Source organism: Cinclus cinclus, chromosome 3 (assembly GCF_963662255.1).
Source record: "Cinclus cinclus chromosome 3, bCinCin1.1, whole genome shotgun sequence".
In the NCBI taxonomy this organism is placed as follows: Eukaryota; Metazoa; Chordata; class Aves; order Passeriformes; family Cinclidae; genus Cinclus; species Cinclus cinclus.
The window spans coordinates 19,822,985-19,848,154 of NC_085048.1; the positions used below are offsets into that span (position 1 = coordinate 19,822,985).

The 25,170-nt window shown below is 39.2% G+C and overlaps 1 protein-coding gene across 1 annotated transcript; it reads right to left on the reverse strand.

Moving 5' to 3' along the window:
* Window positions 1-1,037: 1,037 nt before the first annotated feature.
* Window positions 1,038-24,734, reverse strand: TDRP (testis development related protein). Its single transcript, XM_062488529.1, has 4 exons — window positions 24,627-24,734; window positions 12,415-12,474; window positions 3,642-3,745; window positions 1,038-1,383 (listed from the first exon to the last, which is right to left on the reverse strand). Exons 1-4 carry the CDS (start codon window positions 24,732-24,734, stop codon window positions 1,038-1,040), a joined length of 618 nt encoding a protein of 205 aa, XP_062344513.1.
* Between the last annotated feature and the right edge of the window lie 436 nt (window positions 24,735-25,170).

A 25,170-nucleotide genomic window follows, 5' to 3' on the forward strand; every position in this document is an offset into this window, starting at 1 on the left:
TGCTTATGCAGTGGGAAGGAAGGAAGGAAGGGAGGCAGGGAGGAAGGCAGGGAGGAAGGAAGGGAGGAAGGAACACAGTCAAAATCAAAAAAAGTTGGTTGTAGAACAAGGATCAGCTATTGTAAAAAAATTAAAACCTATGCCCATCCATAAAAAGCAACTTATTCCAATATCCAGATTCAATATTTCCTCAGAATACCGAGATCACTTTACACTTTACTCAGTGCTGTTTTCCAAATTTTCAATCATTTCTATTTTTGGCATAATATGCATCTTTAAAACTGAGACGCTTAGCTTTGTCAAACAAAGTTCAAAAACAAAACAACCAAATAAAACAAAAGTTAAAAAAGAAAACCCACAAAAAAAAAAAAACCACAGGAGAAAAAAATATCCAAAACACAGAAAGACCCCAGCTCTGGAAGCCCCATTTGACCTGACTATTGGTGACAATCCTGTACTGGAAGGAATTACATCAGATTAGTATTTCCTCATGTCACACAGAGTACAGCACAATGTGACAGTAAGCATCTTGTATGCACAAGCTGAAGCATATGCTGGGCTGAAGATTTGGAAAACAGTACCAAGTACAAGCATTCTCCCTGCAAGCAGCAGATTGGTATTCTTAGTTAGAAAGGGACAGAATCAAAATGAAAATTTTGAATGGCCCTCAAATACCAGAAAAGAAGCAGGACCTCAAGCTAGGGGAAGTTCCTTCATAAGGCAGTCAAATTTACAACCAGTGTATACATTCACTAAGGAATTACTTTTTTTTGGTAAAACCAATGATCTGACATACTGCAGAGTCTGAATGTGAAATATAGGCACAAAATAGATTCTCTGCTTTTTTTCAGTGTGGAAAACGTAGCTATTAACAATGTAATAAGAAAATTTACTATCAGGTGAGCAAAACTTGTAACAATTAAAACAAAGTACTGTATAAAGGTGCAATATTGAGCAGTTTTGATTTTGGTTTAAACATATGAGTAAATCATGGAACTGTTCTCTTCTTACGTATAAAGTATTTCACATTGCCAGTATCATTCTAGTTCTTCCCAGTTGTCAGTAAGGTTACCTTTGCTTTGACGTCTAATACTAACCAGCTTTCCAGCTGATTTGATACTCCACCTGGAACTGTTTCCTGAGCTGGCCAGGTTTGTGTATTTTGTGGAGCCTTTGGTTTCATCTTCCCAGCCTGACCAGGCTGTATAGTCACTTAAAGGAGTTGCTGCATCACTGGTAGAGTCAGCAGTGGTAATCTGTGGTGGTTCCCATCCCTCAATCTCATCTGGTTTCCTTGATGGAACATTCTGCTTTATCACCAAACTGTCCCAAAAACCTGGCTTCTTTTCAGACTTCATCTCTTCCTTTAATTTTAGGTTTGTTCTAGAAAACAACAATGATGTAGTGATTAATTCCTTCATTTAACAATGTATGTAGTAGTTATTAATAAACATTCAATTAAATTATGTTTTACAGTAAGGAGTACTAATCATTGTCAGCCTGTGGCAGCACATCCATTGCTGTCAACTCCAAGAAAAATACCCTCACATAAACCTAAACACAGCGGAATCTTGCAGTGATAAATCAGAAGAGGATTAAGTATGGTCATTTTCTATTACAAGAGAATTGACACAGCACTATCCCCACCCTACTCCTGTGGGATTAATTCCACAGAGCAGCCTCTGGAAGAGTATGAAGTATTTTAGGATGCATTTGAACAATTTATGACTTTAAACACACCAAACAAACAAACAAACAAACAAAACTTAAAAAAACCTAAGAGTACGATAGTAGAAGGAATATGAAAGTCTTCTGACACCAGATTAAACACTCACTATGTTACCCAGTTTCATATACCTGTTACCACCTTGCCAGTTAAACCTCATACCCTAAAATAGTTGATGTACACAGTATTCGGACTTTAAAGACAACAGGTTTTTTATTAATATTTTCATAAAGATCCAATAATGTGAAAACAGCTGTTTTGTATTTCTGGTATGAACTCTCAAAATCCCCCTCCCAAACCCAAAAAGTAACTGTAACTTCTCTCTCAGACATTTGAAAGGCTACTCATATTATTACTTTTCTTATCCCATTAACAACATTCAACCTGAAAAATTCTGCAGCATGAAATATTTAAATTAAAGAATGTCAAATGTTTATGCATAACTTTATATGCAGGATTATGTATATAATCAAATAATGGGCCACAATGAAAGGTTGAGCACCAGGGGTGAAAGACACAACATTTAGGGATTAATGAGCTAAAAAGCAAATTGAAAACATTATCTGTAGTAGTGTATCAATTCCTTAGCAACAACTAAACCCATCACTGAATCTCTTTAACACATTTGTATTACAGAAAGCTTTGTTCCATTAACAAAAGCTTAGCGCTGACATATTTAAACAGAAGCAACTCAACCAATACCTTTAAAAAGCATTTTCCCTTTACTGGATTTCAAATTTATGACTCCTCAGAATTTTCATCTTCCTAAAACCAGCCACAGACTCCAAAGACTTTTCTTGTATTTTGTTAACAGTACACTTAAAATTTGCACGTGTCTTTAAAAGCAAAGTAAAAATCATTGTATATAATTAAAGAAAAGTATCTTGAACTTAAAAACAGGCAGTTCTCATCATAATACCAAAATAGCTTTCTACATAGGTGGTAACTCTGTTACCATACTTCTGCTCGCTTCACTGTATTACTTGATTCTTATATTCAGCATCAATTGCAAAGCATTATTACAGGTACCTAGCATCTTAATTACACCCATAAAATTGCACAGGGATAGTAGCTGGGAACTTTTGGGAAGTTTTATGGAACAGGCTCCAATGGAAATAAAATATATGGATTTATATCCTAAATTGTTTATTTATAGTCATACACCCCCTACGTGTGTGTGTGTGTATATACACACATACATACACAGTTACATTCTGAAACACATTTATTTCAAAGTAAACTGGAAACAAGCCTGCTACAGCAAGTCTTATCACAGCTAATATTTGGCAGGAACAGATCTACTTCTATGTGGTATATTTGATTTGCAAACAAGGCAGTGAGGTAGCACATGTAGGTAAAGCCTACAGACACTTGTAACAGGAAGATGGTCAGTGCTGGAAGCGTGTTCTGTCCAGGGAGCTGCTCTCACAGTACCTGCACACAACTGTGCCAAAACACAGCTCAGTGCCAGGGGAACACTTGCAGATCCTAATACAACTAGTCCACCTAACCTTTCTAGGTGCAATAAGACTTCAAAAGAGAGAGTAAGGCAAGTAAAAAAGGGAATTGGTAAACTCAACTACAATTAATCCCCAAGAAGAAAGTGAAAGTATGAGAATGACCCGTTTATCCACAAGCCTTTTCTATAGTAAAAAAATTACTATGCAGTTAAATTCCTTTTTCTTCCTGGCAAACCTAAAAACATCAAAAACATCATCTGTCCTTTCCTAATACAGCAGGGCTTATTCACTGTAACCTTAATGTATATATAGCTGTGCCCATAAACCTGTGTCAATTTGACTTCCATCAGTTGGGTACTGCTATTTCTCATCGTCCAGCTCCGTTACTTTGCTCAGCTATTTTCTGTTCCAGTGAGTGTATTTTAATAGCAGATAGACCCAATGGTTTTACTCACCCTTTGGATTTTGGAGACTTGCATCCTGCTAGCAATTGCTGCTCATCATCTTTATTGAACATGGACGTCACGTCCTTCCAACCCCGGAAACTTGCACCTTGAACCTGCACAGAGAAGTAAACGTTCATCAGTGTGAGTGACAGACTTACCAGGACAGAGTGAGAGGTGGGACTGCCACTGCAGGCACTGGGGCTGATTGCTGTCTCCTGCCCTGGCAGTGAGTGACTCCACACACTGCTGAGGACAGCCGTGCTTGGGAAAAGAGCTGATTGCGTTACTGCAGCAAGAGCCCTTCCTTGCTGAGAAAACAATGCAAATCCTTGGTGGTTTTATGATGTCATTGAGTCCAGCTGGGCTCCATTTTCATGTATCACAGTAAGAAGGGAATCCAGGCTTTTCTGGGAAAGAACCTTTGCTACTGTAGGCAAAAACACAGCTACAAGCTGCACTTAAAAACTCTTTTTCCCTTTAAAATGGATGATGCAATTCATAGATAATTTGTCTTCTTTCAAAAACAATGTTCCATCAAGTCCTTTCCACCTAATGAATTTGTTGATTATAAAAAAATAGAACCACCTAGTTACTAATTTTCAGATAGCAATTTAAGACATAGAACAAGCTTAATTGAAATTATATGTTCCTTTAAAGAACAACATTGATGAAATGCTTAGAGAAAAGCATTTATACACATTCAATGTAACAAAAAGGATATACCTGTACATACACCTTCTTTAATACAGAACATCATACATACTTTGCCAATGCAATCACAACCTTTGCTGCACTGTTTGGATACCCAAGCAATCCTACAAACAAACAAAGTACTTATACCTAGCCAGAAGCTTTTCATCCTTTTAACATTAGATTTTTTAAAATTCCATTTCATTTGTCCAATTCTGATTCACAGACATCTTTAAGAACAATAATGAGAATTTTTTTATTAGCTGACAAGTAGATAGCATGTGCAGATCTTTGGATAAACTTTACAAGCTCTGCACTCTTTCTACCTGTACATAAATCACTACCTACATACACATTGTATCATTCCTTCCATACTTTCATGTCCATGGCATTTGGTAAGTACATAAAAGACTAACAACCAGATTGCAACTGATACATTCTTCTCTCAACTAGTCCTTAGGAGAAATCTACACTAAACATTTAAAGATACACTTCCACTACTTACTTATTTGGGGTTTCCAAAGGAAACACTCTCAGGATAATCTGCATAAGAACACCAATGTCCAAGTAAACCATATTTTGCCAATATGTGCTATAACTCGTTGCACAAAGCCTACTACATATTAAACAGTCTAGGCTGAAAGTAACCTGGAATTGCAATAGTAAAACCAGAACCTCTGCCTGCCACACCTAAGCCTCCTCGTCTACACCTGCCTGCACCAGCACCGACCTCCCAAAACATCTTTTCACTCCACTGACCAGGAGCAAAGAGCTCCCCCTTGACTGTCTCCTCAGTGGTAGCATACTCCAGAATTTAAACCTTAGTGAAGGAGGAGGTTAAATACATACACACATGCAAATACATACATAAATACACACTTCCAGAAAGTTTTTTGTAACTACTGAACTGTTTTTAAGACAACAATCTTGTTTTTTTGACTACTGCTGTCATGTAGCTGACACATAATAACAAAATTCCCCAGAACATCTTGCTGCATTTCCATGTTTCTTTTCAGTGTTCTTTAAACACTTTTAACCAACTGACAAATGCAGCTGGAACAGCTACAGGTAGGTACAGCTCTGGAAGATCTTGAAGTTACCATACCCTGGAATCATCACTTGACATGGAGCAGCTGCATGGCCAAAATTGCTGGGAACCATCATAAGAAGAATTAGATGAATTCAGACAGGAGATCTATAAATGAATACTTCCTATTTCAAGGGACGTACCCTCTAATAACTTCAAACAATGATTCTTGATGTTAGGGGAAGAGGCCCTAGACACCAGCCGTGTTCTCCCTGAACACCACCTCTTGTTGCTACGGTCCCAGACTGCCAGAATCTAAATCAGCTGGGAATCACTCACAATCTTACAGAGCAGCTGGAGAAAGACCCATATCCCAGAACAGTTAGCTTCCTTGCAATGCATGGCAAAGGAAGGTCAGTAAGTAAAGATGACACTTCAGTAAGCTGACTCCTCACCACACTGGAGACTTGTTTATGTAAAACTATTAAAGTTATGCAAAGTATGAAAACACAGTACTGATATGGTCTTAAAGCATCAATCCACCAGCAGAAGCTCTGTATTTTTTTATGATGTAACTCTCTACACAAAAATAGTACTCCTAAAATTTTCTAGAAGGTTTATAAATGTAACTGAGCTGATTATATTCTCAAATCTTTAAACTACTTTTTCCTGTGTAATTGGAAAAAGAAATAATTCAACATCCAGAATTACACAGCCTTTACAGCTAGAAACGACCTCTGGAGACCATCTAGTCCAACCCCACTGCTCAAAGCAGGGTCACCCTCAGCAGCTTACTAAGGATGATGGACAGCCAGGTTTCAAGTATCTGCACAGCTGGAGAATCCATGATCTCTCTAGAAACCTGTTCCCGGGCTTGACCAGCCTCATGGTGAAAACCATTGTTCTTATTTTTCAATTGTATTTCTCCTATATCAGTTTGTGTCCATTGTTTCTTGCCCATTCACTGAGCACTCTGAGAAGAGTCAGGCTCCATCTTCTTCACACTCCCTCTGCTGCTGGTGTACACCAGAGTGCTGCTAACCAGATTTCACTTTGTGTGGGTTTAATCCTTCCTAACCCCATCCCTGCATTCTCAAAGAGTGTATCTATACTCCCCTCAGGTCACTTGATCCTGCTTCCACCTCTAGTATGCCTCCCTTTAATGCTTGAGGTTTTTCAGGAACATCACATTCATGCCTCTTGCTACCTTTGCTTCTTTCTCTGCCTGATGGGTTGGGCTTGAGCTTGGAGTTGGTGATCTTTGAAAATCAAAGTTGACTGATAGAACCAGGTGTACACTCAAAACCAGTTAAAAAAAAAAATCAGCGAAATGCTCATGGGACAGCTTAAAAAAAAACCAAACGGAAACCACCATTAAGGAAGAGAGCATTATTACTGGCTACAAATGCAACATCAGATGTTAGAATTAGAGAACCACATCGGATGCTACAGTCTACTATTTTTGAAAAATGTCAATGAGGAACAAAGCATAAACTTCTCAAGATGCCATTTCAGTATTCTCTGAAGAAGAAATACAGACTGGTCTCATAGCAGTTTGACTATGACAGCACAGAGTACACCTATCAGAACAGCAATTAATAAACTTTCTTCTGAATCTTCCACTTTAGGTTGTGAAACCATGTGCAGTAATGCCCTGTGCAATCTCCTAAAAGAATCAGTAAGGAGTGAAATTAAACATACATATTAATCCATCAACTGGCAAACTATTGAAAAGCCATCATGGTCTGTTCCAACTGGTATCTTAAGAGCTCAGTTCCAGAGCATAGATTCTTTTCCTTTAGGTCCTTCTAGGTTCTGAAGTACTTTTTTTTTTTCACCATGAGAAAGCTGCCATTTAATTAGTGTATCTTCTGAAACTGGGAGTACAAGCAGTCCCTCCTAGAACACCATGCAAAGGATGTGGTCTGTATCCCTGGTTAAGCTGCCTGCTGTTTCTCCTGCTCACTCCTCTCCCCTCTGCTAGCACGTCACAATCAGTGCCCATCTGTCAGACAGATCCCCAGAGAGAGGGGATCACAAGGTGGCAGCTCTGGTTTATCAGATCCTGCTGCAGGAAAGGGTCAGTCCCAGTCCACTGCCTGGTCACTGATACTGCCTTCCTTATGCTATGGTTTTGTACCTGTCTGATGCTAGGGAAAACTGGTTCAGCTACTTAAGCCAGCAGAAATCTAACTCCCTCATTTTTTGCATTCTTTTAGGTTAGTGCTAAGAATCAATTCATTAAAGATAAAGCATGTGGACTTAAGGGACAAGAGCACCTTTTCTGTAGCAGCAACTACTACAACAGCTGAAGCACCCTCAGAAAACTGAAGTCCTCTATCAGCTTTCTTCCATAATCAGAGCTTTGTACATGCAATATGGCTCCCCACAAACCACTAAGCTTCACTCTAAACTCAACCTTCACAGCAAGACTTCACCTGTTACCTGTATGGATTCAAGTGAAATAACTGTATACAAATTGTACATGTTGACTGCAATTTTTCTTTCTTTAGATAAAACAGAGAATAAATGTTTACTGATAGTTAACTTTACAAAATGTCCCAGAATGGGTCAGGACCCCTTAAATTGGAACTCTCCTACAAAATTGATAGGTATTATTACCAAAAACTGCTTTAAGGACACTGTTTTTCACCACATAAGAAACTGATGTTTACATGACTACTATCTTCCCATAATAGGTCAACAGGCAAAAACTAATAAATGAACAATCAAATAGTCTACTGGGAAACACTAAAGCATCACTATGAAGAATTGTCAGTTAATTTTACTGTCAAAGTTAAACAGTTGATAATTAGAGCTCTGCTGGAGGGCAAGAAGATTCATGAAATATTAGGGTAAAAGGCAACAAACCCAGAATACTAACAGTTGGGTATAAACTAAAGTAGTTCAGCCCTAAAAGCAAATTTCAAAAGTTTATTGCACCCAAAAGAAGTATGCAGATAAAGATGAATATATACGAAAGAGGAAGATGGTGTAAATTTAACTGAAAACTAAACTGAAAACTAAACTTGTGCATCAGATGAATTAATACAGATTAATACAGATTAACATCTTATAATAGGAGAGATAAAAAAGCACAGAATTCAATCAAGTCAAAGAATAATAACAAGATTTGGGGCACAGAGTTAGAGGTACAAGACAAGTAGTTTACAAAACAAGAGATTCAAGTATGTTTGAGCTTTACCCCGCCTGTGTTAGGAGTGGGTGCTGGTACTTTCAATATATTCCTGTTACACTCTTCTGTTCCCTGACTGCCAGGCCAGCAGGGCTCTGGAGCACAGAAATCGCTCTCTGCGTGCTAGAACAAGCCACATGACAGAGTCTTAGCAAGCAAAATGAGCAATTACAGGGCATTCTTGCTGTACACCTGCAGTGAGAACCAGCACTTTCAATACTATTGTGTAGTTAAGCAGCTAATCCCTAAAAAGTCACTGCTCAGCATGTATGAAATGAGATTTCCATAAATTTATATTTGGACCATGCTTCAGCAGACCTTCACAATTATTTTCATAGAGGACTGACAACTGGTGAATCAAAATTCTCCAGCTAAGTAGAGGCACTTCACAAAACACTGGAATATTTTTTTTTATAAATAGAAACAAAAAGAACAGATTTTCCTCCTGACATTGACTAAGAAGAAATAATTGTTTTTCCACAGTTTCCCTTACTCCTCCCCTAAAAAAATGAAGCTAAAATATAAAGCTAGAGATAGAATTTTCCATATAAGTACCTTACAATGCAATAAAGCTACAATTAAGTGTTTAACAGTTAAAAAAACACCAATCAGGTTTAATTAAAGAAGCACTCTTCCCACATGACAGGAAACCTCTTCAAAACAAGCAAGACAGATAAGCAAAATTTAAAAACCAACTCCCCTCCAAATTTGTCTATAGATATTAAAGCATTGGTGGTGGTGGGGATTTTCTCAAGTCAGCCAGCCTCTGATGTGCAGACCAATGGTTCTTGTGTGCCAACACCCTTGAATCCTTCCCAGCAGGGCTGTTCTCAATCCATTCTCCACCCATCCTGTACTTGTTCTTGGGACTGCACGACCCAGCTGCAGGACCTAGCACTTGGCCTTGTTGAGCTTCTTAAGGTTCACACAGGCCCACCCCTGTCCTGTCAAGGTCCCTCTGGATGGCATCCCTTCCCTCCAGCTTGTTGGCAGTATCACACAATTTGGTGCCACCCAAAAACTTGCAGAGGATACACTCTCCATGTCCATGTCCCCAACAGTGATGGTAAACAGGCCTGGTCCCACCCCTGATCTCCCAGTTACCGGCCTCCACTTGGACATCAATGCACTGACCCTAATTCTTTGTTTGTGACCATCCAGCCAATTTCTTATCTACTGAATGATCCATCTGTCAAATCCACGCCTCTCCAGTTTAAAGACATGGATATAGTACAAATTCTTTGCACAAGTCCACACAGGTGACATCAGTTGCTTTTCCCTCATTCACCAATGCTGTAACACTGTCATAGAAGGTCATCAAATTTGTCAGGCATGATTTGCCCACAGTGAAGCCATGTTGGCTGTCACCATGTTGACAGACTCTTTTTTTATTAGCCTTAGTACAGTTTCCAAGGGGACTGGCTTCATGACCCTGCCTGGCAGAGATGAGATTGACCAGTCTGCAGTTCCCTGTTCTTCTTTATTTCCTTTTTTGAAAATGGGGGTCATGTTTTCAATTTTCCAGTCAGTGGGAACTCCACCAGATTGCCATAACTTCTCAAGTATGCTGGATAGTGGCTTAGCCACTTCCTCCACGATCTCCCTCAGGACCAACAAATCTATCTCATCAGGTTCCATGGATTTGCATGCATTAAGGTTCTTGATCTATTTTGTTTCTCAAAATTTTGTATCTTTTCAAAATCTGGCCTAAAAATAACTGCAGATGAAGTTTCTACTGTACTTTTAATTCAGAAACTGAGCATGGTGGTGGGACCCCCAAAGACTTAGTTTTTCAGAGGCAGAATCATAGAATCATTTAGGTTGGAAAAGACCTCTGAGATGATTGAACCCAACTTGGTGACTGAACACCAGGTGCTTAACCAGACCATGGCACTGAGAGCCACACTCAGTCGTTCCTTGAACACCTCCAGGAATGGTGACTCTACCACCTCTCTGGCTAGCCCGTTTCAATGCTTAACTACACATTCATTAACAACACACTTCACAAGAGTGAATAAATTCCTCTTGATGTCCAACTTGAACCTCCCCTGCAGTTTGAGGCCATTTCCTCTTGCTGGCTAATTGGGCGAAGAGACTGACCACTGCCTGGCTACAACCTCCATTTCAAGTAGTTGTAAAGGTCACTCCTGAGCCTCCTTTTCTCCAAGCTTTTTTTCCTCCTTTCCCCCAGCTCCCTCAGTCACTCCTTACAGGACTCACTCTAATTCACATGTCCAGGCAGAGTGTGAACACAGGATCCAGATTTCTGTATTTTGCAGAGAACCACTGCAGCATTCATGGGTCCTCACTTTGTGATGTCATGAGGCAGTTTTTTAAACACCTATACCTGCCTTTCAAGAGAGTGGTGGTTAAGAGAACTAGAAAAATTCAGCACTGCAATCAGCCTGTCCTCAGCACTCTGTAGACAGCTTCCTGCAAGGGCAGGATCTAAGACCACTTTTCAAGTTCCACCTGCAGCCTTTAGGACTAGCTCCCATTTTTAGACCTTCAAACCCAAGTCAAAGGCTTTCCTCTGCAAATGGGCATCAACATTGTCTTGAAAGTCAGGCTTTAAAGACCAGGAAGGCTATCTCCCCAAGAAGCACACACACTACTCATCCACTACCCTCTTCTTCAAGAACTTTGTTGCTCTTCACCATAGTATTTCAACATGGAGAGTATTTTACTCACATGTGTTTACTGGAAAGGCCACACATGCAATTCATCAGCCTTTTATTAACATTAAAATATTAGAACTTCTGGAATATCACTGTACTGACAGCTTCTAAGACAACAGAACAACCAAATAAAATACAGAATTGTTTCTAGAAAGAGAAGATGAGAAGGATGAAGTGCTTTTTGAGAATACATTTTTAAGACAAGAGGGTTTTACTTTAAAAGACAAAAACACTGCAAAAACTGCTCGGCAGTTTACCTGGTGACATTTCTGTTTTTTTAAGTCAGAACACACACTTGGCAAGCCTTCCTGAATGACTAAGAAAGGGGCAAAAAAACCGCTTCAATAGAAAATATATTTGTTTTAAGATTGTATCCCTAAACGTCTATCATCTGGTCTAAAATATATGGTAATTTATGTTTTCATAAAAAAGAGTATGTTTCTTCAAAAGGGTAGAAAAAGGTATAGTACAACCTGACTTCTATTTTCAAGGAAAATCATGCTGCATCTGAAGTAGAACAAAAAGAAGTAACAGTGACAGATGTTCACTTTATACATATTAATGTAAAGTATCCCATTACACTAATGAACCTATTTTAAAATAATTTTCTTTTTACCTATGGAATTTCAAAACAAGCTCTAGCTTATCATAATAATTTCCACTTCTTTCATCTTCTACTAACATATTTTAAGAACATTAAAGACAATTCTTGGACATATATCAAGGCAAAAAAATTTAACTTGCATGCCTACTTCTCTTTCCTGAAAGAGATACAAAAAAAATTCCTTAACCTCTTGTGGTCAGAGAGCCAGTGGCCTACTTTTCATGTTTTTATTGCCAGTTGCTAGTAACTAGTGCTTCTTTAGACCTCAGTTATTCCTGCTGCTTCTTATTTTCATCTTGCATTTTAATAGCCATCATTGGGAGGCGAAAAAAAATCAGGATACCTTCCCTTCCCCATTAATAAAAGCAAATAAGGGAGCTTCCCAACCAATCCTGCACTACTAATATTACTTCAATGAGAACCCCATGACCAAGGATCATATGTAATTATAAAAGCATCAGTGAACGATATAAATTCCTTTAATCAGCTGTCCATGAAAAACTGGCAACTTTCTAACATACATGGACTGAAATATATATATATATATATGATATTAAATGTTACATTTTCAAAGAACGGTTATTTACCTTTGTTGCAAGATGTGACATTGAAGATGAAACTTCATCATGAAGAAACTGGTCTTTATTCTCAAAGGAAGGATAAAGATAAAAAAGGCCCATAGTCAGTTTTGGTTTGACAATTAGCACTGACACATTTTAGACTACTGAGAAATGCTTTTACTCTATTTGGCACATTATAAAAGAAAATTGACAAAACATGATTTCAACACAAAACTATGTGAACACCACTACTAAAATAACAAATCTACACTTAGAACGATGAAAAATCAAATCCTTACAGAACTAAAAACCTCATACCACAAAGGGAGAAAGACCCTGACATCATAAAAAAATTAGTACAATTAGTCTGATTTTACCTTAATGATAGTATCTTAATTTTTTGGATCTGCACTGAGTTTCTAAATACTGTACTAGATGATGGTTTATGCACTGTCTATGGGCTGGGGGGAGAGGAATGTCCCAGGATTTTTTCCTCCTTCACATTAAAAAGCTCTACATTTCCTTAACTCAAAGAAAGAGTTTTGTCCACATTCCTTTCCCATCCATGCACAACTGTAGATTTCAGAAGAAAACCAGAGCACTAAAGATGCGAAGGTTATTCAGCAGGGAAGCATTTCTGTCCAATTAATTAAACTGAATTAAACTGCTATGTTAGTCTTGTCAGGCCCTCCTGTTACTATCAGCGCTCTCTTCAAGACATGGCAAGTAAGATCATTGCTGGAAGTACTTTAGAGGCCAAAGATAAATAAAGGAGGACAAAAAATTCAGGAAATCTGCAATTTTCAATTTCTTCACTCGGTGTTTTAATGAGAAAGATGTTACCTTTTTTTCCCCCAACATATGACTCCAAATACAAATTCTCTCAAGTACAAAACCAGAACAGCTACATATGACCAAAACTATTTAACTCCAGTTTCAGGAGAAAAACATAATTAAAACAGAAAAGTGGAAAGTGTCTTTGAAGCAGCAGTTTCATTAAATCTCCAGTATTCACTCTGGTCCATATTTTGATTAAGTCAGCCAGTTACTGTTACAAAAATCAAATTTATCAACTCCTTCCTTTTCAACTAAAGTAAATGCCAAGGAGTTGATAAGAACCCCACATGCACATGTCCCAGGACACCTAAATTACTCATTATCCTGGCTCCTATGCATTGCCAAAGGCATCCTTCACTTTGCTAATGGCATCAGAAAGAGGTGAGAAAGCCAGTACAAAAGTGTCATTTCTAGTCATGTGGGCACCCAGATGTATCAGCTCCATTTTGACAGAGCAGCTTCAAATCCCATGCATTGTTTTCACATTATTTACTTTTTAATATTTCTTTATATATACTTATTTACATACTAATGTTTCCACTTATTTACAGGCAATGCTTTATATAAGGGACAAGAATAGAGCATTTCTAGAATAGAGTATGAAGACCATTGCTCTATACTTCAATTGTATTTTTATGTTGGAATAGAATGAGCTGTAGATAGCCAGATTTACTTGCTGGGGTAGAACACAAAGTCAGGAACTCGTATTATCATTCAAAATGAGACTATTACTTCCTGTGGATTGCAGCAAGTTATTTAACTTCCGAATTCAGTTAGCTGTCTAACACAAGAGGATTGTAGATGGGATACCAAGAAATGAAAACATTAAGACTTGTGTAGTTCTCCCAAATTAAATTCATCTACTTCCACCCCTTTTGGATTTTTTTATTTCTCTACTTCTAAGAGAAACATTGGTAATGTTTTAAACAGAAACAGCTTACACATACTATTCAGAACTCTCCCTCTTTTTCCCCTCGACACTCTCAGCTCTCAAACTTTTGGATGAGGTTGCAAAGTCCTAAACTTAACATGATGGAGTCTCTGCTAGGACACAGGGTACGAGCTAGAGAATACATCACCTGTTTTATCCAAATTTTTCCCAAGAACAAAAAAACAAAATCAACAAGAACTAGGAAAGCTCTAAGGGGAAATATGGTAAGAGGAGAAATTCTCAGACATCCAGAGCTGGCAGAACTATCGGTTTCAAGAACCAACAATACTACCTCCAGAACAAACAAGGCACTGTTAGTACCTTCCAAAGAAATAACACCTCTCATTTTAATTCTTCCAGCTCTCCAAGTATCTTAGGAAGGAAAATAAAAAGATGAAAGTGCATAGAGACATGTTCTAGAAGAGAAAAGATGGAGTGTGAAGGCATACAGCCTCTAGCAAGGCTAAGCACAAGGAAGTGAGAGTGCAAGGCATTTTCAAAGTGAAAACCACGAGATGCAAAGAGCACCTTATAGGGCTAGGGAGCTAGCATAATAAAATGTGAATACCATTGTCAACAAAAGATGCAATTAACAATAAATAGTAGACAAGAAGGGCTATTTATTTGCTTCTTTTAAAAAGGGACAACGGAGACTGTGTTGCTGTATTAATACAGTGCTACTACTCATGGTTATACAGACTGGTACCTCCTAAGGAATAAGACACGTTTGCAGCAACTGTACCCATTCAACCCAGACTGATGGTAAGTGGACAACACAAAGTTTAAAGAGATGAAATACAAAGACTGAAATGCATTAAACCCTAGAGAAAAAAAATATTGTGAGAATTCAATCGCTAAAATACATTTCTTGGGGCAGACGACTGATCAAGTATTCATAGTATCTTTTTAAATACACTGCTGAAGAAAAAGGAGACTTGGTTAATGGCAGAGTGCTTGTGATGTCCATCCATACATCCCAAGCATTACTTGAAAATAGCCTGTAGGTTTGAAGTCAGCTGTCTCCAACATTTCAACAGACTAGATTTGAAAATATTTTGTGGAAAATCAATCCTTAGGGAAAGTAGGGAGAAGCAGACTAATGCCACACAGCAAGAACAGAGTGCGAGGAGCAAGTACAGAGGTTCAGAGCCAGCCATGGCCCATATGGGAGGGGAAGGAGGGACCTGTGCACCCTGCAGGAGGGATGGGCTTGGCATTAAAAAAAAAAAAAAAAAATACAGAGGGAAAGAGCAGAGGGAGGGAAGGGACCTGTGCCACCACTGTGAAGAACCCAGGAGGAAAGATGAGAGATCACTACAACCCATCTTCCCTAGTTACCCACAGAATAATTGGTATTTTTAAGTGATACACATTAGTACATCCTTCTCCTGATACATATTCCCTACTTTTGTTACCATTCTGACATAAGGGAGCCTATGATTTAGTTTGTTAGTTTTCTTTAGAGGACAATCTACTGCACAGCTATGTGCAAAAAAAAGCTCATCTTCACCTTTTATCATAACTGTATAACACATAGTGATGCTGAACACTTATAAATTATTTTGGTATGTTTTAGTCTGGTCAGTTTACAGTTATGACAATTCACAGTTTTACTTATTTAAAAGAAATTTAACAGAAAAACCTGCGCCACATTACAGTATTTAGATATTTCTAGGTGAAAATGCTAACGCTAGTGGGAAATGCTGAGCAGCAACTTGAATAGCCCTCCAGTTCTGGCAGGGGAAGGTTGGTATGCACAGTGTGTTTTCATAAGGAAACAAGTGCCCTTTTGTTGGACATACTGCAAACCATACGGTACTCAAGGGACTAATTCAACTAGCACACAAACCTTTTTGTACAGAGATCAAAATTGTAATCTGCTTCCCTCAACTTCCTTTGTGGTAAAGTAATTAATTAGTCTCTTTAGATCATTCACTTTCATAATTCAGGCCAAGATGAAGAATGCTGAACATCAAAGAGTTAAGGGAAATAATAGCATCATTTTGTCCTGCATGCCCTTCTTGTGCTCTAGTAAGTAAAATGGTATATTATTGATTTTCTCTACCCAGTTGTGGGAGCTTCCTATCACACACACACACACAGACACACAAATTAGCTGTTCAAACATAAGAGTAAACAAGCTATTGTTAAAAGAGTAGGTCCTTTTGGAACCAATTCTCACCCTTCTACTGACTTATTGCATCCCCTTCACCTATCATCACATCTCATCAAGGACTGAGAGTAATATAAAGTCCAGGTTGTCATGCCTGAGCATGCAAATTAGATTATGCACCACAAATGTATCATTTAAGTGGAAAAAAATTCCCAAAACTAACAGCACCTGAAGAGACACACTCCAGGGAAGAATTTAACACTTTCCAGTACTCCAAAACCTTACTAAATAATTTAGTGATCAGAGAGGGGAAGGTAAAAAAAATTAAAAAAATTAAAAATCACTCAGGAAATCACAAACCTGAAAGTCAGCCTCTGAAGTTGGAAAGATTCCCAAAACACTGATTACAAACCAAACAGTAGAACAACTACATATACATAGCCTGACCACAAACAACACAGATTGGGAAGAGGAGATCAGACAGACAGATCACCATCTTAAAATACTGCTAACAAAAGAAAATATTTCCTTGGGTTTGAGAAGGATCTTAAAATAATGCAAAATGAAATAAACAAGACTAAAGCTGATTATTAATGCAAAAGTCACTCTGCTTATCTAAGTCTAGAACTGAATCAAAACCAACAGAAAATACACTCAAACATTGAGTAAGAAGAAAGTTATCAGTAGAAGAACAGTGGCATTTGGCCTCTTTTTTTTTTTTTTGCTGCACCTGTAATACGCACCTGGAAAAATTCAATGCATGGATATATGCTTTGTGAGTCAGTAAATTGATGCAACAGTAATCAAATGTAAATGGGCACTGAAATAACTCTACTACTTTAACACAGCTGAAAAACAAAGCTGAACTGTACCTGAACACCCACACAAAACTGAACATGCCTTTAAGGAAAAACAAGGCTTTCAATTTTAACAAATAAAGGCTGCATTACTCAGTCACACATGGCTTTCTTCTTGGACATGAGGCTATGTGTTCAGCAGAAAAACTCCAGTGCTGAACTGTGAATTGTGTCGGCTCCCTTCTGGCAGAGATAGCCTAGACTGAGATCAAGATAATGAGATCAGTCCATATTTCATCTACTCCTAGATCTCAATCTTCCATTCGTATGTCCCTAAAGCAATGACTGAATCAAACCAGCCATCTGGGCAGGTGGTGCAAATTGAAAATTTCCTTTTAATGTCACCAATGGAAAGTATTAACCTAGGCATTTCTAAAGTCTTGCTGAAGAGTAATTTGGTATTTAAAATTCATTTTTTTCTCTTCTATGAACAATACTCTTCCACACTAGATTGCCCCCTACACTTAGAAAAAACATCTTTATTATGACAATAAACTATCTAAATAGTGACAGTGACTCCTATGCTGCAAGTTTCCTCTGCCAGTCTTCAGCAAAACTGAAAATACTTTTGTTGATAAAGAAAACGTAAAATATAAGTGTGTTGAAGATACACTTTAATTTTGGCATATATTTCATAGACAACACTAATTTGGAAAAATACTTTTAAAATGTAATTCATCAGATAATTTCTAAAAGAACCTATTTCACTCCACTAACTTTAAAAGGTCTGGGTGACTACCTCAGATACAGGAGAAAAAGATACAGGAGAAAACCCATCCAATATAATTAAAAATGCTTCCATCTTCTAGACTCCAGTCTCTCATAACTGCCTACTGTTCACCAGATCAGCTGAGAGATGAAAACATATGGAAACTGGTTTTTATCTTTAAAATAATTTTAATTTATTCAATATTAATAATAAAGATGATGCTCTTTTCTTTAGCGTCTACAACTGTTAAAAACTTGCTTAGCATTTTCAGACTCAGTTTCATTCAATCACTTCAGTTATTTTAACATTTCATTTCACATTCCTTTACATTTTAAAACAGAATATCCAAATTATTTCCATATTTTTACTGTCAATTGATATAAATGGCCAAGTGTACCAGAGAAGATTAATTTCAGCATGTAAGTATTTACACAAGAATACTTCTGTAGTTCTGAATTGTATTGGCATTACAAAGAGAAACATTGGAACACCAGATTCCTATGCTCTCTGTTTTTACATCAATACACAAGATTACACTATTAAGTGTTCACATGACTGTGCATCTCTGTAGTTATAATACATCTTACTCAGACTTTGCTTTTCTGAAATATTTTTGGAAGAATATTAAAGATATATCATTAAGAATTCAGTTTTACCTAATTGATAATTTTTCAAATATGCTTCATTAAATGGAAACAGGTTTATTAAGATAAAAAAAATCAGTGACAAAGTTGAAACAAATAAGGTCTGATAATCCATTTTAATTCAATTTTTGTAACAATTCAACTATTCCAGTGAAGTTTTCAATTTTGATAAAATTTCTAGTTGAAAATCCATCAATTATTTTTAATAACTTAGCCATAGCATAAATTCTTCTTTGCTCTTTCCTTATCCAGCAGCACACATACAAGTCTTATTCAGCCATGGAATTTGCCATTAAACTACATGTCTCCAATAAAGGTCTTGGATGACTAATGGCCATATTTTTCTAGTACAGTTTCTGCAAAACGGGATGAATGCATCATTTTTTGCTGCAGTATTCAGCAACACACATACAGCTTCCTTTTGATACGTGGCTTTTATCACACCTGCAGTGATCACACAGACATTTTCCTGGAGCTCCTCACAGTGAACCAGCAGCCAAACTTGTTGGAAATGCACCTTTGATGATGACAAAGCTGAAAGAAAATCTACCCAGTAAAGTGTTCAGCAACTTCTAGTAACTCTACTTGCATTATGGATGTCCTCACATAATCTGGCAAACGGTTTCTATAAAAGTGAGGAAAACATAATAAACCTACTTTAACAGTAACAAATTAAAATTATTCATTTGTTCTCAAAACCCATTACATTTTACTTTGTATATTGATGGTAGGAAGTCCAGCAGAGGAAGGAGAGTATGGCTCCAGAAACGTCACAAAACCCCAAGAAGGTGCAACAGATAACTTAGGGAAAGCAGATCTCAAGCAAAGCTGTAGGGGGGAAGATGATGGTGTGTTTGTGGATGGGCGGGAGTGGATAATTCTGTGTTAGGCTGGAGGGGAGGAGGGCAAACACGCCTGCTGCTGGCAAACCCAGGCAATTAGACCCAGTAAAGCAGAACTGGCTGGAGGAAAGATACAAGTGATAAAAGTGACAAATGGGGGAGAGGAAGGGGATGTACTAGAAAAACCTTGAAAGCAAGGACAGAGATTTAAATGCAAATTTTCTGAAACAAAGGGAGGTGAGCTTGAAGAAATGGAATCTGAAGGATGAGGAGGATTTAAACTTTATGCCATAAGCAACAACTTTAATATCAGCAATGGAATTTGCAGGAACTAGGGGATGGGAAACCACAGCATAGGTATTAGAATCTGCAGAGGAAGTAATCACCATCAGTATGGGAAGAGAGGGTCTGCAGAAGAATTTCAGCTGTCTAGACAGCAAGGGAGAAGAAAAAAAAAAAAAAGAGAGAGAGAAAGCAGACTTGACCTGGAATTCATGGAGGAAAAAACAATAAAGTCTAGGACACAAATTCTCAGGTCACAGGCTTGGCTGAAAGAAAAAAATATATACTGATGGTGTCTGTCATAGGAGACCAATCAGACAATACATGCTTTGTGGACTTTTAAAGAGTCAGAATAAGCCAACAGAGAGGGGATAAGAAGTGAGAAACAGATCTGATCTCAGTCACCTGTGTAAAAAAGTCACAGTATAAATTGAGAAGTAAAGCACCTCAAAAATGAAAAGTATTTAAAACTTAGAAAGCCTAAAGCCCCAAAAGACACTGTCAGCTCTGTAGAGCTCCAGAAAGACCGTGAGAAAGAAAGAGGACTCACTCAAGCAGCTGCTGAAAGATTGTATGTGACAAGAAGGAGGAAAAGAAATAAAGGCAGGCCAAGGAAGGCTCAGGGAAGTCTTTGCTGACAGTAACACAATCTAATGTTTAAGAATGATGACGGAATATAGGTGATGGATTTTACCCAGGAAAATGCCACTGAAATGTCACAAGAAAACTCCAATGAAGAGGAAAAAAATAGGCTAGCAGAGGAGAAGGTATGATGAGATTACTGGAATACCGAAGACAAAGCCTGAGACACACAGAAATGGCTAGAAAGCGAAGGACAGGCATTAGCTGGATTAACATTTTCTACTTCATATTTTTAATTAAAAAATACCCTTATTCAATGTATTAGTAAAACATAAATGCTGCTCAGTTCCCATCCATTTCTGCAGGGCTTGTCTGAGTTCAACTCATTCCACCATGAAAGCCAGTAGTCAAATTGTACCAGACACTTAAATATCTTCATTTAAAAAGATAACTAAAATTCTGTATAGCCAACTTTCAAACATCCTAAGCAAGTCTAAACAAAACTCAGCATAAAGCATGTTTTTGCACACATTCTCTTTGAACATAACAAAAAATACAACTGGGGAGAATAGATCAAGGCTAGAGTTCTGAAATATTTTTACATGAAAGACAGAGTTTCATTAGATAATATAGGTCAGCCTGACACTCATTCCCCCCCCTAATATATAGATGTATTTTAATGTGGAGTGCCATTATAGATCAGAGTTCCAAGTGATATTGACACAGCATTGACATCTCTGAGAACTGATTAGATGGTAGGATGGCATCAAGAAGAACTTAGTACAACTGCCAAAACAATGCCTTCCAGAAATCAAAACCCAGCAGTTTTCCCTTTCTAAAAACACAACTCCAGTTTGAAACATAATGACTATATTCCAAACTGAATGCAAGTTTGGCATGCACCACTGTACATTTCTAGCATATTTTCAGAGAGATACACAAAAAGCATATTAATTTTATCTCATATGTGTGTACTATTTATGCATGTCAAGTTAACTTCACGCATTAATTATAATTTAAGTCAATAAAGCACCTTCACTGCATAAATTAAAAATACTTATGCTTCAAAGCATACATTAAAATTAACTTCTAAGATACAGTCTAAAACTGTCTGATCTAAAAAACCCTCATAATAATCCACACATTTATTTACACAAGTACTGTTTCAAAATTTACTTGACTTTCTTATCTCAGGAAACACCTTACTATTTTTAAAAAGTGTTAACAATTCAAAGTACTTGAATGTATGCAGAAACTTACTAAAGAGTGGCCAGAGGCTGACAGTTCCCTCCCCTGCAATTTTCATTTTCTAAAATTTGTTTTTGTTCTCCCCTGGAACAAAATCAAACCATTCTGTATAACACAAAACCAGAACTGTCAAAACTTTTTTTAAGATCAAACTAGGCTTTGCTATTTAAGAACTATGAATGTCTACAAATTCAAATGTCTACTTAAGCCCAGATCAGGCTTCCATATCTAAATAGGATGATTAAAATTGCTCTAGAGTAACAAAGGAGTTTTTTGTGTTGAGCTTTTTTTTTTTTTAACTTATAGTAGACTAATTCTTTGTTGCTGTCTGCTGCTGCAATGTCCTAATTATTAGGTTGCACAGTGAGAACTCTTTCACTCTTTCTCAGCTTTGAAGAAACAATATACAGCACCAACATTTCATTATACTGGAATACTTTCAACGTGGTTTGCTTTAATGACATAGACGTGACTACCAATTTCTTTCCTTTGAAGCAAAAAGTTTAAGCCTTATTTATAGCATGAATGGTAGAAGCTTAAGGATTTTCTTCCCTCTTGCTTATTAAAAATGAAAATAAAGACAAAAGATGGTTGTTGGGAAAACAACATACCATAAATCCAAGTCAAAATATTGTGACTGGTTCATCCTCTCTTTTACCAAATGATGTATCAGAAAAGGAAATTAAATCTAACAGTCAACTTCTGCATGAGATCTAAAGCTGGGCTTCTTAATTGACTGAAAAGCACTCACACTAATTACCTGGATTTTGGCTCTAATGATAAAATATTAGGGAAGTCCTGGATTCTTCTCATCTTGACGAAGTAATCCTTCATTCACAGCAGGCTGTACCGTAACAACTTACACATATACTGAGGCATCTTCATGCACAGCTAAGCTACCACAAGAACTGCCCCCATAACTCCTCCAAGCTCGCATGGTGCTGCCGTCCTCCAGAGCCAGGGGGTTGGCTGATGCAGGTCAGGATGCAGCACCAGAGTGTACAGATCATTACCAAATCCCTCTACACATTACTGGATTTCACTCCCTTACAATCATATTACTGGGAGAAGAAAACAAAAATCAAAACAGAAATCAAAATTTCAAATACTAAAAGCAAGGAACATGGACCAGGTCAGCTAGAACAAGCTGAACAAGTGCTTTTTGTTCCCTTGACACCTGTCCCAGCCATGGTTTAAATACATTGTACCTATGGCTCACCTAAAAGCTGCCCTGATCATGACAATGTCAATCAAGTGCTCAGAGCTTTCTACATAGTCTGCTCTTCCTTAAAGTGTACATAAACTCTAAAATGACTACTGCTAAATATTTTGGGCAGGGTGCTGCATTCCTTTCAAAATATTTTGATTTAAACTGGCAAAATAACTAATAGTTTACAATCTTCACTCCAGCCCCTGTGCCAAGCTACACTACAGTTGTGCTAACCTTACTAAATCCTTTATGTTCAAGAATATTTTATTTAGTGACTTAGAATGATTTATTTTTCTCCTGCCACCCCCAACACTAAAATCAGCATCCCCGTTCCACTGGGAGTTGAAAAAGAGTTTTCTTAAAATTCATAAAAATACAAGCCTTTTGCACAAGAAATCATTGTCATCACCATTATATCTTGAGACTTCAACTAATGGAACAGAGGCCCAGGACAGTAAAAGACAATTGGACTAGAAAAAACAAAATAAACAAACTCCAGCCTCTGTTGCTAAAGTAGAGAGCTGGGAGAACTGTCTGGACAGAAGCCTGAAGAATCCTCTCCTGACTGGGAGGCTATGGTCAGGAGCCTCAAAGGGGGCTTGGACCATTAGTGGTAGAGAAGAGGAGCAGTGAAGAGTCAGTGGGATTTACTGGAAGCTTTCAGTAACCTTTGGTGTTCAAGGAGGGTTTCTGCAGGTGAGCAAGTCCACGAGGGCTATGACAGTATAAACCAATAGCTTAACAGAAACTGCAGAAGCTTACAAGCACCTGAGGATAGGAACTGTAGGAGGCAGAGGTTAGATGTTGTACGAGAGGTTGGAGGAGATACTTCAGGTCATCTCAAAGCCTACAGTTCTCCTTCCTCTTCTGAAGGGGATCTCCAAAATGACTGTCCATTCTTCTTCTGAAGGAGGAGATCCTTGTCATCCATATGACTCCTCACAGCTGTTGCCAAAGACGTAGCAAGGCCTATGGCTCTACTGTTCACTGTGCAGGGGTAAGGGCAAGGCAAGGCTAAACTGGTGGTTGTGGCTACTGGAAGATGGAGAGAGTAACTGCTGTGACTGGGAGGGGCTGCTTTTCAGCAGTTGCCACACATGCTGACAACCCACAGCACCTGTCAACCAGAAACTCAAGGTGAGAATAATTTATCCAGACACACTCCAGCTCTTTCAGCATGACAGGCAAGAAAAACATGGGGTAGAAAGCTGGGAAGGCTTTAGTACAGTCTTTTGGAAAGAAACCTCACTACTTTGCAACCCGGGGCAACTGCTTACTTCACAACCTCTCATTCAGTATCAAAGTAACTCTGTGGCAACAGAAGATGATAGACGAAGCTGCGCTGGGCAGACTAACAGGCTTCTGAGCTGGATGGATAGATACCTAATTGTTACCAAGTTTTTGAAAGCAAGTCAACAAACATTTTGTTAGTTATTTTCCCTGATACTCAACTGATACCCCTCCTTTCGGGTTATATTTGCTGAGAAAGTCACCGTTGGTATTTAAGTTAACACATAAAAACAAAAGCTTTCAGACAATACTGCAGCTATTTAAAGATCGTGAACTACCATTACTGAAACCATAGAAAAAAAGCAAAACATCGGTGCTCTACACAAACGCACAAATAAAGTAACGTTCTTAAACATCCCTGTTTAATGTATTGCGCTTAACAGATGGGTTGCAGTGCTTCTGCCTAGGGTTGGGAGAGAGTACCGTGCGGTGTGAAGCCACTGGAATGAAGGACAGCAAGTCCCAGGAACGCCGAGGCCGGCTGCGGGAAGGAAACAGGGCTGGGTAGGCCAGTCAGCACCCCAAAAAACCGGGTGACAGTCGCACGATCCGCTCGAACACTCACAGATCAGAACAGGGCCAGCCTGCCGGCACATCAGGGTGGGAAAAGTGATTACTCATGCCGCCGGAGAGCGGGGCAGCGGGAGCGGGGCCGAGCCCCACGACCCCTCCGAACCGGGCTCCGCGCTCCTACCTGAGGGGCCGCGAAGGCGGCGGCGGGCGGCGGCCCGCGGGGACGCGTCTCCTCCTCCTCGGGCGAGTCGTCCAGCAGAACTTTGCTGCTCTTGTTGAGCTTCCACATGGCGGGCGCGGGGGCGGCCCCGCTGCGTCCCGGCAGCGAGCGGGCCGAAGCGGGAGCGGGCGCTGCTCCGCAGCCCCGGCCGGGGCGGCTGCGCTCGGCAGGGTTGTCACCCCGCCGGGGGCTCCCGGCCGGCAGGCAGGGAGGGAGCGAGGGAGGGAGGGAGCAAGGGAGGAGCTGCCTGGAGCCGCCGGGAGCCCGCCCCCCGCCACCGCCTCGCCCACCGGCCTGCGGATGGAGCCGGGGACGGATGGCTCCCGGGGCGGGCCGGGGAGGATCGGGGAGGGCCGGGCCGGGCCGGGCCGGGCCGGGCAGCGCAGGGCGCCGCCGCCTCCCGCCGCTACTCACCTGCCGCCGCTGCCATGTTTGCGGGGCAGGGGCCGGGGCTGGGGCTGCCCGGCATCACCGCGGTAACAGCGCCGGGCCCGCCGGCAGCACC